The sequence below is a fragment of the Cnephaeus nilssonii genome (assembly GCF_951640355.1).
Source record: "Cnephaeus nilssonii genome assembly, chromosome: 2".
Classification (NCBI taxonomy): domain Eukaryota; kingdom Metazoa; phylum Chordata; class Mammalia; order Chiroptera; family Vespertilionidae; genus Cnephaeus; species Cnephaeus nilssonii.
Genome location: NC_137073.1, coordinates 16,095,402 through 16,109,096, shown reverse-complemented (window position 1 = coordinate 16,109,096; position 13,695 = coordinate 16,095,402). Strand labels below are relative to the sequence as shown.

At 50.9% G+C, this 13,695-nt stretch overlaps 1 protein-coding gene across 1 annotated transcript in view; it reads left to right on the top strand.

The window, feature by feature from the left end:
* The window catches only part of TRAP1 (TNF receptor associated protein 1), a 58,417-nt gene that overhangs the window by 41,241 nt on the left and 3,481 nt on the right, over window positions 1-13,695 (top strand). The window contains exons 9-16 of the mRNA XM_079799135.1: window positions 440-595; window positions 1,879-1,999; window positions 3,198-3,267; window positions 7,060-7,207; window positions 8,611-8,796; window positions 9,233-9,371; window positions 9,892-9,977; window positions 11,464-11,609. Coding sequence (XP_079655261.1) covers window positions 440-595; window positions 1,879-1,999; window positions 3,198-3,267; window positions 7,060-7,207; window positions 8,611-8,796; window positions 9,233-9,371; window positions 9,892-9,977; window positions 11,464-11,609 — 1,052 coding nt within the window. The remainder of the gene's footprint in view (window positions 1-439; window positions 596-1,878; window positions 2,000-3,197; window positions 3,268-7,059; window positions 7,208-8,610; window positions 8,797-9,232; window positions 9,372-9,891; window positions 9,978-11,463; window positions 11,610-13,695) is intronic.

Sequence of the window (13,695 nt, the reverse complement as noted above, 5' to 3'; positions counted from 1 at the left end):
CTGTTGATATTTGGCTCTGTTGACTAATGAGTTTGCCGACCACTGGGCTAGACTGTTTCTTTACCATTTGCCGGTTGATGTCAAGTATTCCTGATGTGTGGGCACGTCCAGATCCTGCCTCCTGGCTGGCCCTTCTGGACACACTGCTTGAGAGGGGGTACTTGTTCTCTGAGCCTTTGTGTGTCTCTCTCTTTGTGGACCCCCTTACCCACCCATTCTGGAGCACCCCTTCCCTCAGTGCAAGAGCGGGTGGGGCCAGAGGCAGAGGGCGGGGCTTGCACCTGAGGCCACCACCCTGGTCTGTCCTAGAGGCCAGTCCTCTCTCGTCCCGAGGGAGCATCACCAGCACCAGGCGCCACGAGCTCCCCCGCTCAGCTCCATGTGGTGGTTGTGGGGAAGGGTCTTAAACGTAACATTCCCGGTTGGTGTCCATTTCCAGGCCATCTGGATGATGGACCCCAAGGACGTGGGCCAGTGGCAGCACGAGGAATTCTACCGCTACATCGCGCAGGCCCACGACAAGCCCCGCTACACTCTGCACTACAAGACGGACGCCCCTCTCAATATCCGCAGCATCTTCTATGTGCCGGAAATGGTGAGCTCGGCGTGCTGGGGCTCCCTGAGCGGGGGCGTCACCCGCAGCACTTCCTGAACTGTGACAGATCCCCAACATTTACTTGGCAGCATCAGAGTAAAAGAAAACCCTGTGCCTCTGGGCGGGTGCGCACAGAGTTGTAAAGTGAGGGAGTGTTTCACCCGGCGTTTTTGGGTGGGTTTTGTGACGGGGTGCCTGCAGGGACAGCCCTTGGAGCGACCTGCAGGCTTCCTCTGGCTCCAGGCAGCACATTGCCGAGCTCTGCGGGGGGGATGGATTCTGCGGTGCGTACGTAAGTTGTGCGTTCTCCATCCTCCTGATTCGCCCCTAAGCCTTCCTGACTCACAAAGTAGCGTGGTGAAGTCTGACAAAGCCTGCAACAGAGAAGCCTGCTCCCTCCGGGGTTGGACCCCGCCTCTCCTGGCCTCGTGTGCCTGGAGCCCTGTTATCCACGTGGGAAAGAGCTGTTCTCGGCCCTCATCACAGTGTCCTTTGTAGCCCAGCTGCTCCAGCATTGCCTGAGACTTGTTGGTAATGCAGGGTCTCGGGTTCTCCCAAACCCTCCAGAATCATCTCCCTTTTATAAGATCCGATGTGAAGTGTGTGCGAACTGCAGGTTTCAAAGCACTAGGGGGTAGAGCAGGACTGGCAGACACTCCTGTGGAGGGCCAGACTGCCTGGTTGGGCTTTGCAGGTCACGCACAGCCACACGCTCTGCCACTGCATGAAAGCACCACGCCTGCACCTCAGGAAGCAAGCAGAGTCGTGTCCAGGAAATGAGACACCGGGATTTACTTTTCTTGTATCTTTCACATACCATGAAATAGTCGTCTTTTGTTTTTCCCCCCACCCAACCATTTAAAAACGAAAAAGCCATTCTATGCTACACAAACCAGGTGATGAGCCAGATTTGGTCTGTGGGCTGTAGTTTGCTGACCCCTAACCCCTAGCAGATTTGGTTCTGTTCACGGGACATACTAGCGAGTCTTCCTTTTGTAATATCCTCCAGGGAGAGCGGACTGGGGAAGGCAGCGGCTGTCCAGAGAAGGCCCTCTGAGAGCTGTTGTGGGGGGGTCCTCCCTGGGCACTGGCATTCTGAACAGACAGATGTGGGAGGTCTCCTGGCCTATCTCTGCTTCTGGATCACTGAATGTCCACCCACAACTCCCAGTCCAGTCCCAGTTGGGCAGGGTGGTTCACAGGGCCGTCATCAGGGCTCCCCATGACCTTGTAGGTTCAACCCCTGCGTGCAGCTGACACTGCCCTTTCCTCCTCGCCCACAGAAACCATCCATGTTTGATGTGAGCCGGGAGCTGAGTTCCAGCGTCTCTTTGTACAGCCGCAAAGTCCTCATCCAGACCAAGGCCACTGATATCCTGCCCAAGTGGCTGCGTTTCATTCGAGGTATGGGGCCAGCGCCCTGGGACAGGTGTGGCTCCCAGCCTATGGCCCAGGGTGCTGACTGCATTAGAAGGAGTTCATCTTTTTAAAAAATATATATTTTTTTATTGATTTCAGAGAAGGAGGGAGAGGGAGAGAGAGAAACATCAATGATGAGAATCATTGATTGGTTGCCTCGTGTACACCCCCTACTGGGGATTGAGCCAGCAACCAGGGCACGTGCCCCAACCGGGAATCAAACCATGACCTGGTTCATAGGTCAACGCTCAACCACTGAGCCGCACTGGCTGGGCAGAAGGAGCTCATCTTTAATGAGTGAGGTGTCAGGGCAGCAGCCTCAGCTGTGGCTGGGCGAGCCAGATGGGCATGCTCACAGAGCCTCTTAGGAAGCTGGCTGCCTCCAGATACTAGTCTTGGTTGATTTGGGGGAATGGGCCAGATGGACGTGTTTAAATTGAGTTATTTATTTATTTTGTAATCCTCACCCGAGGATATTTTTCCATTGAGTTTTAGAGAGAATGGAAGAGAGAGGGAAAGACAGAGAGAAATACATCGATTGGTTGCCTCCTGCAGGAGCCCCAACCAGGGCCTAGGCCTGGGAGGAGCCTGCAATTGAGGTACATGCCCTTGACAAGAATCGAACCCAGGACCCTCTAATCCACAGGTCGACGCTCTATCCACTGAGCCAAACCGGCTAGGGCTTGAGTTATTTTAGTGTTTAAAGATATTATATGAGTTTTAGATTTAGACATGTCTGCCTTGCATTTAAATAGATTATCGTTTAATTAAAAAACACACTTTGTATTCATCATAGCATAAAAAGATGCAAAATACCATGACATATTTATGACTTTAAAAGTAAAATCCAGAAGTGGTTTTCAGAGTGTCAGAGTGATGCTGAAATGTTAGAAACCTCACTGGCAAAGGCTCCCAGCCTTGCCTGCTTTTCTTCCGGTCACATCGCCCTGACCGAGGCTGTCTGCATGAATTCCAGGACGTCAGGACTTGCAGGGGCTTGGGTGGAGTTGCCCCACTGAGTCTCCTGCCTTTGTCTTTCCTGCCTCACTTACCCTCATGTAGTCTGACGTCCTGTGGGCTTCGAAGGAGAATGTGGAGGTCTGGTGGGAAGCCAGTGGCCCTTCAGGAGGGTGGGGCAGAGTCCCAGGCACCGCCAGGGTCCTGATGTGCCCGTGTCTCTCAGGTGTGGTGGACAGTGAGGACATTCCCCTGAACCTCAGCCGGGAGCTCCTCCAGGAAAGTGCTCTAATCAGGTAAGCCTCCAGGGGCAGGCCCCTGCTGAGAGGCCTCACTGGCTCTGAGCTGAGAGCAGAGAGGAGCTGAGGGGCCGTGTGCCTGCAGAATGTGTGCTTTGCCTGATGTTTTGCTTCACATTTTTATAAAAAGGGTGGGGGACTACGCATTGAGGAAAATTATAGCTGTGCTGGGACATGTCCCTTCCCTTAGCCAGACTCCATTAGCCAACCTGGGGTGGCCACAGCTGGGGAAGAGTCCAGGTAGGCGGTCTCTGGTGTGGATGAGGCTAAGGATAGCGACAGAGCCAGGAGATCACCTGTTCCTGGTCCCAGAAGGTCACTGATGTGAAGTGGGCGAGGGCCGGCCCTGGACCAGACCCTGTTTTGGACATGTTGCTCTTGGGATCCCATGGGCTGAGGTGGCCGGGTTCTCGTGTCCCCATCCTGATTGCAGCAGTAGCTGCTGTTGCTGAGTGTTCATTCTCACCCAGAACTGCGGAAACTGAGTTGCGGAGAGGTCGCAGCAATCACGGAGGGAGCCTGTATTTGAACCCACACTTTCTGACCGCAGCCATACGCTCTGTTCCCGCAGCGGAGCTGGGCTGACCTGAGGCTCAGGCAGGGTATGTCCAGCCACTTGGTTGCTGCTTGTGGTTCTCAAGGCGAGATTGTCAGTCTGAGGCTCACGTTGATAAGAAAAGAGACTTAAATGATGTGTTTGAAAGAATCATGCACTTACGGAAAAGGTGGAAACGTGATACAGAGGACATTTCCCCCGTGCCCTTTGAGAGTAAGGTGTCTGCCCGATGCCCCATCCTCCCCCAATATCTTAGGGTGTGTTTCTGATGAACAAGGCATTGTCCCCCAGCTGCAGGACAGCCTCCAGTCAGGGAGTTGGCTGGTGCGGCCCCATCGCTTTCTAACCCTCAGACCCATTCACTTGTGCCGTCCCACCACGTGTGCCGCCGTTAGAGGTGCAGTGCGGAGTCACACGTGCTTTAGTTGTCTCTCCAGCCTCCTTCAGGCTGGCCGAGGTCCCCAGTCTCTCCCTGCCTTTTGTGACCAGGGTGCTTCTGAAGGTTTCAGGCCAGTGACTTTGTGGACTGCCCTCGTGTGGGTCGTGGATGCAGCACCAGCACAAAATGACTGCATCCTGTCAGATGGGGCCGGCTTTGGTTTGTCCTGTTCCTGGCGATTCACAAGTTGACATGATGAAGGGGCGTGTGCCAGCCTTCTCTGTGTGAAGGCCCTCTTGTTTGTCATTGATACATCATATTGCAGAGTGGTGTTTGCAGCTATGTGAAGAGCATGTTGCTTCATCAAATTTTCAATCTATTTATTGCTTTTGTTTTTTAATATCCATAATTTATTTGTATGAGCTGATTCCTATTTTACTTAGTGGGTTATAACTTATTAGTGTCATTATTTATTTTGATGTCCAAACGGTCCCCAGTTTAGCCAGCGGGAGCCCACTCAGGCCGACTGCTGGCCCTTTGACATGCCCGTCGTGCGCTGAGCACGTCCTCGCTTCTGGCACAGGATGTTTCGGGCTCACCTTGTGTTTTGCCTACATCATTTCCTGGCACTGGAATTGCTCATTCCTCCAAGGAGCTGGATTCATTTGAATGGAGAGTGGTATTGAGCCAAGACCTGGGCACTAGGGATGCCATTGCTGTTGGGCATTCACCTCTCCCAGGCCCTCTCAGTACAGAGCTGAGCAGTGAGAGTCCGTGTACTTATGTGTGTGTGTCATCTGGCTCCATCCTTGTTTCTGTATCTACCGAGTTCACCCAGCACCACTGGGACTTCCCTGTTTGCTCCCTGTGATGAGAAGTCTGCCTCCCGTTTTCCTTCCTGTGTTGCCTTTAGCCAGGCCCCTCCTGGTGAGCCATCACCGCCAGCCCCTGTCATGGGCTCTGCCCACTTGGGCTCTGACTCCACACAGGGAGCTGCCCACTACCGCCAGTCTGGACACCCTCCTCGGGGGTCCTTGGGCCTGGACACTCCATGCCCGGCTCCCCCTCCCCCACCCTGTGGGGACACCCTCCTGGGCTCTCCCTGTCCTAGCTGCTGTGGCTCCCCTGCCACAGGCTCGGGTGCTGCCCGGTCTCATGCCACCCTGTGTCTAAAGAACACACTCATTCAGGGCATGAGTAGAAGAGGAAAAGCTTAAATGAATGTTAAACATTACTGCTCCCCTATCCTGGATTATTAAAGAAATACATGGTAATTTCACTTTTTTTAAAGGAAAGGCAAAAATATTAAGAAGGAAATAAAAATATCCCTAATTCCACTAATAAATGGCTCGTAATTTTTAAAAATTTTTAAATGGTTCTTTATTTTTACTTTTTACATTAAATATAATTGTTTACTAACATTTTAAAATTTCAACTTTATGAGAGGTATAATCCTCCTATATAATAAAAGGCTAATATGCAAATTGTCCCCTTGGGAGTTCTACCAACTGGGAGTTCCACCGCTTGCTATGACATGTGCTGACCACCAGGGGGCGGTGCGGAACAAAGGAAGGCCCCGGCCAGCAGCCAGAAGGTCCGAATCGGCCCTGATTGCTGGCCAGGCCTAGGGACTCTACCTGTGCACGAATTTCATGCACCGGGCCTCTAGTTGACATATAAAATTCTTAAGATGTTTAAAGTGTAAATCATGGTGATTTGATGTATATATACATTGGGAAAGGATCCCAAGTTGCTCATAATTTTATGCCATTAAATAATGCTGTAGTTAACACTTTGATTCACAGAATCTCAATTTTGTAATATTGTAGTGTGCACATAGTATATACAGTTATATAGTCCAAGTTATAGTGTACATATTGTATATATAGTATGAATCCTAATTATGCAAAACTATAATGTACAGAAAGTAGTATAGTTTTATTATACATATGTATATATGTATACTGTAATTTATCCATATTGAAATTTTTCTTTTTTTTAAATTGATTTCAGAGAGAGAAAGGGAGATTGAGAGAAACATCAGTGTTGAGAGAGAATCATTGATTGACTCCCTCCTGCACACCCCACACTGGGGATCGAGCCTGAAACCTTTTAATGCATGGGACAACACCCAACCAACTGAGCCACACCAGCCAGGGCTAGGATGTGATTTTTTTGTTGTTGTTAATCCTCACTCAAGTATATTTTTCCATTGATTTTTAGAGAGAGTGGAAGGGAGGGGGAGAGAAAGAGAGAGAGAAACATCAATGTGAGAAAGACACATCGATTGGTTATCTCCCGTACACGCTCCAACCAAGGCCAGGGATTGAGCCTGCAACCAAGGTGCATGCCCTTGACTGGAATCGAACCCAGGATCCTTTAGTCTGCAGGCCAACGCTCTATCCACTGAGCCAAACCAGCTAGGGCAGGAGGTGATTTTTAATGAGTGCACTTATCTTTCATTTCAGTCTATTCTCTCCTGTTGACCACTGGGGTTGTTCATAATTGTTTTGTCTTTTATGTGCTACAGTGAAACTCCTGCTCTGTAAGTCCTGGTGACTCGTTATATTTCCCAGGGAGCAGTCTGTACAGTTGGAACCATCAAGGTTGGGTGGCTGTTTGCTGCCCTCCACAAGGGCTGTCAGTCCACGTTCCTGCCTCTAGGGGCGCCTGTCTTCCCACCTGGTGTTTGCCAAGGGTCACCCTTTCTTTTTCTGTTTTTTAAAATTTGGCCAGAATGGTATGTTGTTTTCACTAATTTGATTATTAGTGGAGCAGAACATTTTTTCATACCTCAGGCTGTTAGTATTTCATAAAGTTGCTTGTTCATGATAAATTCATTTCTGTGCTGTAGGAAACTCCGGGACGTTCTGCAACAGAGGCTAATAAAATTCTTCGTTGATCAGAGTAAAAAAGATGCTGAGACATATGCCAAGTTTTTTGAAGATTATGGCTTGTTCATGAGAGAGGGCATTGTGACCACTGCTGAACAGGAGGTCAAGGTAAGGGTCCAGCCCTAGCCAGTTTGGCTCAGTGGATGGAGTGTCAGCCTGCAGACTGAAGGGTCCCAGGTTCGATTCCGGCCAAGGGCACATGCCCGGGTTGTGGGCTCGATCCCCAGTGGGGGGCGTGCGGGAGGCAGCCAATCAATGATTCTCTCTCATCATTGATGTTTCTATCTCTCTCTCCCTTCCTCTCTAAAATCAATAAAGAAATATATTTTTTTTAAAAAAAAGGCCGAAACCGGTTTGGCTCAGTGGATAGAGCGTCGGCCTGCGGACTGAAAGGTCCCAGGTTCGATTCCGGTCAAGGGCATGTACCTTGGTTGCGGGCACATCCCCAGTAGGGGGTATGCAAGAGGCAGCTGGTCGATGTTTCTCTCTCATCGATGTTTCTAACTCTCTATCCCTCTCCCTTCCTCAATGTAAAAAATCAATAAACCATATTAAAAAAAAAAAAAAAGGTAAGGGTCCAGGTTTCTGGGCCTTTCTCTCTGCTGCCTTGGGCTGTGGAGGAAGCTGGTGGAGGCCAGAAACCTGAGCTTCCCAGGATGTGACACTGGCATGTCCGGCACCCCAGCTACTGCTGCCCGGGAGCCAGTAAATGCAGCATGCTCAGGAGTGTCCTCACCTTCGTCCTGTGGGACTAGGCTCATCTCCCTCAGTCCTCTCACCTGAGGCTGGAAGGAAGTAGGTGTGTATTCTGTCTCCTCCCACAAGGCTTCGTTCAGGGGGCTCAGGAGATCACAAAGGCAGGGCCAGGGCCAGGCACTGGTTCACCAGGGCGGGAAGGCAGGGACATGGTGCTGCTGGGGCTTCAGTTCAATTCACCGTGCAGCACTGCTTAATATATATGATTCTTAATAAACATATTTTGGCCTTTTTTTAAAAAAATCTTCACCTGAGGATATGTTTTTATTGATTTGAGAGAGAAAGGAAAGGAGAAGGAGAGAGAGAGAAACATCAATGTGAGAAACATTGATCAGTTGCCTCCTGTACAAGCCCCAACCAGTGATTAAACCCACAGCCTGGGTATGTGCCCTGATCAAACCCCACCACCAGGAGCAGGCTCTGCCATGGGGACGGTCTGGCCACTCCTGGGGTGCACACAGCTTGCCCCAAAAGCCCCTCTCTGTGAGGCCCTGTGCCACCTGAGGTGGAAGGTGCTCTCTGAGGTTCCCTGAACTTTTGATGTGGGGACTACCAGACGTGACTAGAAGCCATCCCTGGGCCAGGCTTCTGTGGGAGCTGCCCCAGCCGCAGAACATAGGGGCCCACCCGCCGGGGGTGCAGCCAGCAGGCATCTCCCTTTAGCCAGAGGTTTCCCATGTCAGTGCCCAGATGCTCTGGAGGCTTTCTGAGTGAGGATCTGGCATGAGCAGTGACCTGCCCTTGTCTGTTTTCAGGAGGATATTGCAAAGCTGTTGCGATATGAGTCCTCAGCACTGCCCGCTGGGCAGCTGACCAGCCTCGTGGACTACGCCAGTCGCATGCAGGCCGGCACCCGCAACATCTACTACCTGTGTACCCCCAACCGGCACCTGGCTGAGCACTCACCCTACTTTGAGGCCATGAAGCAGAAAAACATGGAGGTGGGTGAGCAACAGGGCAGGCTGCATCCCTACAGACTGCTGGGGCCAGGTCAGGGGATAAGGTGGGGTCTGAGCACCCAAGGCAGCGGGGTGAGGTGGGGTGGGGTGGGGGCGGGGGGTCTCTGGTTAGTGGAAAATGGCTGAATGTGCCCAGGACCCGGGAAAGCCACACGTCCGGGGCCCAGAGGCCCAGGCTGGAGTCTGCCATCTAGTTTGTGTGTCCCTGGAGGAGGTGACACGGATTTCTCTGTAAGTAGAATCACTGTTTCTACTACTAAGACATAGCCAGAGCCTCCCTTCCCACCCTCTGGCAATCCGCCTCATCTGCAGAGGCCCAGGACGGGGGCCCAGCCTGCAGCCCTTACTCCCATGGCGCCCTCTCTGTCGTGGGCGGAGTCCTCTCCAAGCCTGATGGAGATGTTCTGGGCCCTCACAGGTTCTCTTCTGCTACGAGCAGTTTGATGAGCTGACCTTGCTTCACCTTCGTGAATTTGACAAGAAGAAGCTCATCTCCGTGGAAACGGACATCGTTGTTGATCACTACAAGGAGGAGAAGTTTGAAGACAGATCTCCAGGTTGGTTCTATCCTTTCTCTCTCGGCAGAGGTGGGCGGTGGCCTGGGGGGCAGGTGAGGCTGGGATGCCCAGGGGCTGACCCTCTGCTGCAGGGCCTCTTCTGTCCTGCACCGTGAGTTTATAGGGCTTGTCTGTTCTCATGTCTCTCTGGGGTCACTAACCTGCACGAAGGCAGCGGCTTGGGAACACCTTAATGTTTAACAGAAAATGTTGCCCTTTAGCTCCCAGGTCCCTCCAGTGCCTCTTCCAATTTGACTTCCTAAGAGAATCCAAAAATATCTTCTTAAAGCTGTAACGAAACCACATGGGCCTCAGGACACCCAAAAATGTCCTTCTGAGGTTCCGTTTTCCCCGCTGGATCTTAGATGAAAGCATCTCTGGTGGCTTCTTTGTGCCGACGACCAGGGTGGGGTGGGGCAGTCGGACACTTGGCGTTGGAATGTCGACATTCAGGCCCCCATGGGAGTGAGATGGGAATTGTGGGGAACGGCCTCTGAGCTCACTCACGTCTCTCCCCAAGCTGATGACCGCCTGTCAGAAAAGGAGGTGGAGGACCTGATGGCCTGGATGAGAAATGTGCTGGGGTCGCGTGTCACCAACGTGAAGGTGAGGTCTTCTGGAGACAGGCCACGCTCGGCTCCCATGGCTCAGTGACCACACACCTGGCAGCCTGCCGGCTCTGGCCTGGTGGGCGTCCTCCCAATGGCGACTGAAGCTGTGATAAGTGGGAGAGACCAAGCGTGTCACTGCCGCTTCTGTGTATGAGCTTACATGTGTGCAGCCACGTGTGTCCAGGGGTGTTGCTGGGGCAGGACAGGCAAGCTCAGCTGACTTGTTTCCTCCACTTTATAGAGCAGGTAGGAACTAAAAAGTAGAAAGTGAAAGGTGAACAGCCAGTGGCCTGGTGGGCAAGTAGAAGCCGAGAAGAGGGCTTCCCAGCTGGCCACCCCAATGCTAGCCTGGTCCAGGCCCCAAAGGAACTGTGGTAGCGTAGGACACAAGGCGTTCCAGTCCAGCCCTTGGGGAGCTTACAGTCCAGCTGGGGTTCTGACTTCAGGGAGCTGGAAGCAGAGGTCCAGCTCAGAGTTGCAAGAGAAAGCCAGCCACCAGAGAACAGGTATCCAGGTCACTGGCTCAGGAATAGTCCAGGAGTCGCCCCAAGGGACAGGCAGGTGTGCAGGGTGGGGATGGCCAAGAGCAGGAGGGTGGGCTCAGGACTCTGCGGGGGAGGGATGGGCACAGATCGAAAGAGGAGGGGCTCTTGGTAGGAGCATCAAAAAGCAAGGCATGCAGCCAGGATTTCTCTGTGTAACACATCCACTGTGTCCACTCTTTACTATAGGGACTCATTTAAGCCTCAGATAACTACGAGGCAGGTAGGATTATCCTCATCCTGTGAAGGACAGGAGGCAAAGCACATCCCCAGGTCATATAGCTAGGACGTCATGGAGCTGGATTTGAGTTAGAGCTCAGGTTCTTCTCAGGACCATGCTCAGGAAGGGCGTGCTGTGGCCCAGCAGGCTTAGAGTCTCCGGTGTGAGCCAGAGGCTGTAGGGTGGGCGAAGGGGAAGGCCTGGCCAGGGAGAGGGGCTTGTGACGGCTTGCTGGGAAAAGATGTATTTGATGAAGTCAGGCCAGAGGGGGCCACAGAAAGGGGTGGGTGAGAGTGAGGTCTGCAGGAAGGAGGCTCCAGTGTTGGAAGGACGGGAGTGAGGGAAGGAACTGCAGACCGACACGGGGAGAGGCTGGGCCTGGGGAGGTGGAACAGCCAGGCGTACGTGATCTTAGTTGCTATAGGACTTGGCAGTGACCCTGTGGAGGAGAGAGGTGCCGAGGACACCAGGCGAGATGGATGTTGGGCAGTAATTGACACATTAGAAACGACTTTGGGGGATAGAAGAGGGAGCCCCCCAGTGGGATGCTGTTAGGAACTTGGGCTGCAGGTCAGGCTCCCTTCTCGTTAGTGGATGGTTGGGAGGGAGGTCTGAGGTTCATCCCTGGAGACCTGTGTTCTGCCTTGTCATCTGGGGAAGCTTCACACCTGGCCAAAACCGCCTGCCCAGGGTCCCCCTCACCCTGGCCCTGCTTACAGGTGACTCTTCGACTGGACACCCACCCTGCGATGATCACCGTGCTGGAGATGGGGGCCGCCCGGCACTTCCTGCGCATGCAGCAGCTGGCCAAGACCCAGGAGGAGCGCGCTCAGCTCTTGCAGCCCACCCTGGAGATCAACCCCAGGTGAGGCTGCCGGCTGCTTGGGCCCTCGATGCCCAGGAACAGCAAGCTTGTTTCTGACCTGCCCGCCTCTCCTTTAAAATTGTGTTTACTCATAACACACAGGAAAAATGCATTAAGCTTATAAACACAGTACCTGTATAATTAAACTATTCAATTTAACTTTAAACTATACCCATGTAAAGTTAAAAATACAACGACCTTGCTGGCCCTCGAATGCCATTAGAATTCTGTCCCTCTCAGGTAACCATAGTCCTGACTTTTGTGATAATTGCTTTGCTTTATGGTCTCTCTGTGCATCCTTAACAAACTGTTTTGCCTGTTTATGTGAAGTCTTACTTTCTTAACTCAGTGTGTGAGAGACCTCTGTCCCTGTGGAGGGAAGCTATGGTTTGTTTCCCCCACCCCCTTTTTTTAAAAAATATATTTTATTGATTTTTTTAAAAATATATTTTATTGATTTTTTACAGAGAGGAAGAGAGAGGGATAGAGAGTTAGAAACATTGATGAGAGAGAAACATCGATCAGCTGTCTCTTGCACACCCCCTACTGGGGATGTGCCCGCAACCAAGGTACATGCCCTTGACCGGAATCGAACCTGGGACCTTTCAGTCCGCAGGCCGACGCTCTATCCACTGAGCCAAACCGGTTAGGGCTATGGTTTGTTTTCATAGCTGAGTAATATTCATGGGTTGAATCTGTCCCAGCACAATTATGTATTCTGTTTTGACCAACATTTGGGTAGTTTCTGTTTGGGCTGTTGGGAACAGTTGCTCTGAACATCCTTGTCCCTGTCTGACACACGTGTGCATACGTGAGTTTCTCCAAGTTGTGCACCCAGGTGTGAAACTGCCATATGCTTAGCTAGGCTAGGTCATGCCCAGCTGCTTCCAGCATGCTGGTGCCAGCTCCCCCCAGCAGAGCGTGAGAATCCACAGGTCTCTACTTTTACTTAAGGCCTTGGCCTTGGCTTTCTCATAACACGAGAAAGAATAAGAATTTATTCATTAATAGGGTCCCTCAGCCTGGCCTGCGCCCTCTCGCAATTCGGGACTCCTCGGGGCATGTTGGAGGCCCGGTGCAGGGATTCCGACCGATCCCCGCAGGCCAGGCCAAGGGACCCCACTGGTGCACAGCACCGGGCCTCTAGTATGCATATAAGATTTTTAGTTAATCTCTTCCCCTCACTCCCCCCTCCCCCCTCCCCTCTTCCCCCTTTCCCCTTCCCCCTGTGATTCATCAGTCTGTTCCTTGTTTCCATGCCGTGCGTTGAACATCTGCCCCCTGATGGTCAGTGCTCATCATAGCTACCAGTGGAACGGTCAGACACTTAGCATATTAGCCTTTTTATATATATAGTTCCTGTTGGGTTCTTTTTTAAAATTTGATTTGTAATTATATTACATACTTTATCAGTTGCAAATCTCTCTTCCCACTCTATCTTTTCACCTGCAATAAGATGTCTTTTGATAAGTTCTTAATTTTAATATAATCAAATTCATAAATTTTTATCAGGTGCTTTTTTTGTTCTTAAGAAATCTGTCACCAAAATCATGAATTTATTTTGTCCCCATCCCAGCCATCCAAATTGCCTTCTGCATCATAGAGTATCAAGTATCTGTACACGTGTCTGGTCTGTTGGTCTGTCTTTAGTGGTACTGCACTCTTAACTACTCAGCTTTTCCCCAAGCCTTCACAGCCAGTAAGTGATTGCTCACTCCCTTTATTTTCCTTCAAAGATGTCTTGGCTACTCTAGGTCCTCATGTGTATACACATTAATTTCAAGAATTAGTATCTTTATGGTCAATTCTTTCCATCCATGTACATAATATATATTTACTAGGTCTTATTTAATGTCTTTTGGTAACTTGTTTTCTGTAGAGTACCTACACATTTTTTGTAGTTATTCTTTGATGTGTCACATTTATTGGATATTTTGAAATTTCATTTTCTAACTGTTGAAAACAGGTGTTGTTGTTTTTTAATTGATTTTATATACAATAATCTTTAAATGAAATTACATAAATAGTTCACCAAAAATGTTAAAGAAATTTAAACAAAATTCATCGTCTTATCCCCCACAACTCA